Source organism: Lipotes vexillifer, unplaced genomic scaffold (assembly GCF_000442215.2).
Source record: "Lipotes vexillifer unplaced genomic scaffold, Lipotes_vexillifer_v1.1 scaffold1122, whole genome shotgun sequence".
In the NCBI taxonomy this organism is placed as follows: domain Eukaryota; kingdom Metazoa; phylum Chordata; class Mammalia; order Artiodactyla; family Lipotidae; genus Lipotes; species Lipotes vexillifer.
The window spans coordinates 709,620-713,620 of NW_006798649.1; the positions used below are offsets into that span (position 1 = coordinate 709,620).

The following is a 4,001-nucleotide window of genomic DNA, read 5'->3' on the forward strand; positions in this document are numbered from 1 at the left end:
GATAAATGCAGCAATTTTCTTGTCCCACAGCCCTCCCCTCCCCAAATCCTCCATCACCCCACAACCCCCTCCTGCCCCAGTGAGCCCAAGTTCTTGCCGTCTTGATAATCTGCAATTCTCCGCATGACTCTGCCTCTTGGGTTTGTTTAATTAGAAATAGGATAGGAAGTGCTTCCCCTGCACTGGCATGTTAATTGCTTATCACAGAAAGAGAAGGGGTGACAACATTTGGTGATGGAAATTTCCACTCTCTCCATCTCCAGGTTTTCCTCCACTTTCCTCTCCCGCCCTCTCCTTGTCTCTTCTTTCCTCTCGTGCCAGCCTCTCCTGCTCTTTGTCTCTCTTCTCCAGATCTTCAGGCCCTTTGGGGAGCAGGCCCAGAGGCGCCTGGCAGGTCAGAATTCAAACCTAAAGGGAAAAACTGTGCTCTCTCGCGCCACGTTCCTCTCTCTCCTCCCCCCTCTCCCATTCCAGCCCCTTTCTGTCACCCTCAGGCTTTTAAGAGGTTCAGAGCAGAGAGCTCTTTAGTCATACTCAGTATTCAAAGGATTCTTTTTCTTTTGTTTCCTACCCCTCCCCTTATTATTGTTATTCTTATTTATTTTTATTTTTTACAAAACAGGAGAAAAGAATGAATTGGGTTGGGGGGAGGTGACACATTTCTCCACAAAGGTACAAAATTGCCTGTAGAAAGTCAACCTCAGAGTGCAGGCCAGAAGGGGGCCGAGAAGAGGCGTTCCTGGGCATCCCTCTCCCACTGGGGCCCCACTTTGGGAGCAGCCCCCCGAGGTGGGGAGGAGAGGCCTCCTTCAGCTCTTGCCCAGAGGGGGAAAGAGCAAGCAACTGAGACTGTACAGAGACAGAGAAGAGGACGGGGCGTGTCCTGTGGGCCAAGGGCCTGAGGACACAGGCAGGGGACAGCCAGGCCCAGGAGCCTCTGGGCACACAGACAACTGGGGAGGTGGGCAGCTTTAGCCAGAGTCCTTCCTGTTCCTTGGAGATGCTCCTCAGAATGGCAGCGGAGGAGCCCTCAGAAGGTAAGGGCAGTTTCTGGAGGCTGCAGGAGCACCCCCTAGGGCCACAAAGCTGGCTGTCTTGGTCCAGCTGCCAGGCCTCAAGCATGTGGATCCATGTTACTTTCCTGGCAGGGTACCTGGCCCAGATTGCTTCCCTTTTGGTAAAAAGTAGTCCTAGTTATTTCTCTACTGCTGAGAACAGGCTGAGCTTCAGGAATTTTGTGACAATGGTGGTGACAGTGTCTCCCCTTCTGAGGACCTGGGCGGCTTCCTCCCCGGATTCCAGTGCAGGACAAGGGGTGCAGAAACCACCCGGGCTGAGGGGGTGCTCCAGCCCCAGAAAGCCCAGGCTGGAAGGAGAGGCCGCCCACCCACTCCCTGCCTGGGCTGGCCAGTGCCAAGGTGGGCTGCCAGCCCGGCTGCCAGCAGGAGGATGGTGAGAGCCAGGATGGCTATGAGCCCAGGTTGGTCCCATAAGGCTCTGTGACAAGGAGTGGCCTCTTTAGTCCTGGCCCATACACATGCCAACTGGGTGTGGGCATCAGCAAAGGCCACTTGCAGGCAGGCCCAGTACTCCGTGGCCTGAAGGAGGCGGGTGATGTTGTAGCTGTGGGTACCCCGTGGCAGGCGGGCCACAGCAGTGGCCCTGTGGCCCTGGAGGGCAGAGGCACTGGACCAGGTGAGGTTGGTGGAGACTGTGTTGGGTGGGGAGACCCAAGATAGCAGGATGTGATACGGGTGAGTCTCCTGCACCTGGAGTTCCAGACCCCATCCCTTGCCTCTGCCTGGCTGCAGGGGAGCCCGGCCAACCACCACACTAACCGTCTTAGTGTCAGCCCCTACTAGGTTCTGGGCCACACAGGTGTACAGCCCTGCCTCTTCCGCTGTCACCCTCCGCAGCTCCAGGGTCCCCTCAGGGTACACCCGGTACTTCCTGCCTGCCCGGGCAGCCGTCAGTCGAACCCCAGCTGGAGTGACCCAGTAGATCTCGGGTTCCGGTTCAGCCAGCGCCCGGCAGTGCAGCACCAGGCTCTCTCCACTGGCCACCTGGAGGCTGGGGGGGAAGCTGCGGGGGGAGATGAGGGGCAGGCAGTGGTCCGTCATCTCCCGGAAGGGCACCTCCCGCACTGGGCGGCGCTGGAGGTCTGGTGGCTCGGCACACAGGGTGGACTGAGGCTCGATGAAGCGGACATGGGTGCCCGTGGCATTGGCCCAGCGGATGACACAGTCACAGCGGATGGGGTTGCCATGGAGACCCACCTCCTGCAGGTTGGGCAGGGACTCCACTGTCTGCTGGTGCAAGGCACTGAGAGCATTGTTGTTGAGCATGAGGGTCTCCATCTGGGGCAGGTGATGGAAGGCGCGGGGGTGGATGAAGGACAGCCGGGGGTTGTTGGTGATGTCCAGCTTGGTCAGCTCAGGGAGGTTGACGAGGGCGAACTTGTCGATGGAAACCAGTTCCTCCATGTTGTTCAGCCCGAGCTCTTTGAGGTGCAACATGTTGGCAAAGTCCCCGGGACCCACCCGCTGGAGCGGGTTCTTGTTCAGGTCTAGGAACTTGAGCCCAGGCACCTGCTCCAGCGCCCGCCGGGGCACCCGGGCCAGCAGGTTGTCATAGAAGGAGAGGCTCTCCAGGCTTTGAAGCCCCTCCAGGGCATAGTCAGAGATCTCCCGCAGGTCCATGCCTGCGAGCACCAGGCTGCGCAGGTTGGCCAGGGGCCGGAAGTTCATGTCCAAGATAGCGTCCACTTTGTTGCCGCCGATCATGAGGATCTCCAGGCTGGGCAGCATCTCGAACCAGCGGCCGTCCACGGCCCTCAGCAGGTTGGAGTTGAGGTGTAGCCGCAGCAGGTTGCTGAGGCCGGCGAAGGCCCTTGGGGCGATGCGGTAGAGCTGGTTGTGGTTGAGATAGAGTTCCTGAAGGCTGGCCAGCCCGGCAAAGCTGCGGTCCTCCAGCCGGGTCAGCTGGTTCTCCTCCAGGTGCAGGCTCAGCAGCTGGGGCAGGGCACGGAAATCACAGTCTCGGGTGTCCGAAAAGCTGTTCTGGGACAGGTCCAGCTCTGTGAGATTGGCCAGGTAGCCGAGCTCACTCTGGTCCACGCGGACGATGCCGTTGCTCTGTAGCAGCAGGGTCTGCGTGCCTGCGGGCAGCGCCGGGGGCACAGCTGTCAGGAATAGGTCATTGCAGTCCACGGTGGCGGCCTCGCGGTAGGACGATAGGGGTGTATACCAGGGCCGGATCTGGCAGGCACACCGAGGGGGGCAGGGCACGTGCCAAGGTACCACGGGCACAGTGGCAATGGCACCAGCCACCCAAGCTAGCAAGAGGGGGGCCACAAGCAGCGTCATGGTGGAGCTGCAGGGCAGGGGACCATCCACAAGAAGAGTCTGGAGTCCTTGTGCTCTTAGTGGTTTGCAGGCTGAGGGTCAGCAGCCCTGCCAGGGCCCGGGGAACCACTCTCCCTGGGCAGTCATTCTATGCGGGGATGGGTGGGCATCATTTCCTGCCCTCCTGGGTGCGGCTCTCCATCCTCGTCCACTGGCGCTCGGTCTGCTCACTCATTGCCACGCCCCATCGGGGCAGCCCTGGAAGAAGAGAATGCAGAGTTAAGGAGGCTGCAGAGAAGCAGAATCTACTCCCTCCTCCTGTGTCTCCCCTGTTTGACTCAAGAGGTCAAAGGAGCTGAGAGGGGTGGACAAGATCAGAGCCAGGGCTCCTGGATTCTGTCCTACAGTCCTTAGGCTTTGTTGTCCTTTTCTTTGATCTGCTGGGGGAGTGACTGGGAGTCTTCAAGGAAGGGGCAAGAGATTGAGCCTTGGAAGCTTCCAGTATAACTCGCAGAAGGGGTGTGTGTGTGTGTGTGTGTGTGTGTGTGTGTGTGTGTGTGTGTGATCTTCAGAGTCCTTCTGAGCCCAGAGAGATGTGGAGTAGATTCTCCAACCTTCCTCACATCTCTCCTCACTGAGTAAATGGGAAATAAAGCG

General features: G+C 59.1%; 1 protein-coding gene across 1 annotated transcript; it reads right to left on the bottom strand.

Moving 5' to 3' along the window:
- Positions 1-566: 566 nt before the first annotated feature.
- LRRN2 (leucine rich repeat neuronal 2) lies at positions 567-3,600 on the bottom strand. Its single transcript, XM_007470667.1, has one exon. The coding sequence runs from the start codon at positions 3,363-3,365 to the stop codon at positions 1,227-1,229; it is 2,139 nt and encodes a 712-aa protein (XP_007470729.1). The 5' UTR covers positions 3,366-3,600; the 3' UTR covers positions 567-1,226.
- Positions 3,601-4,001: the final 401 nt, after the last annotated feature.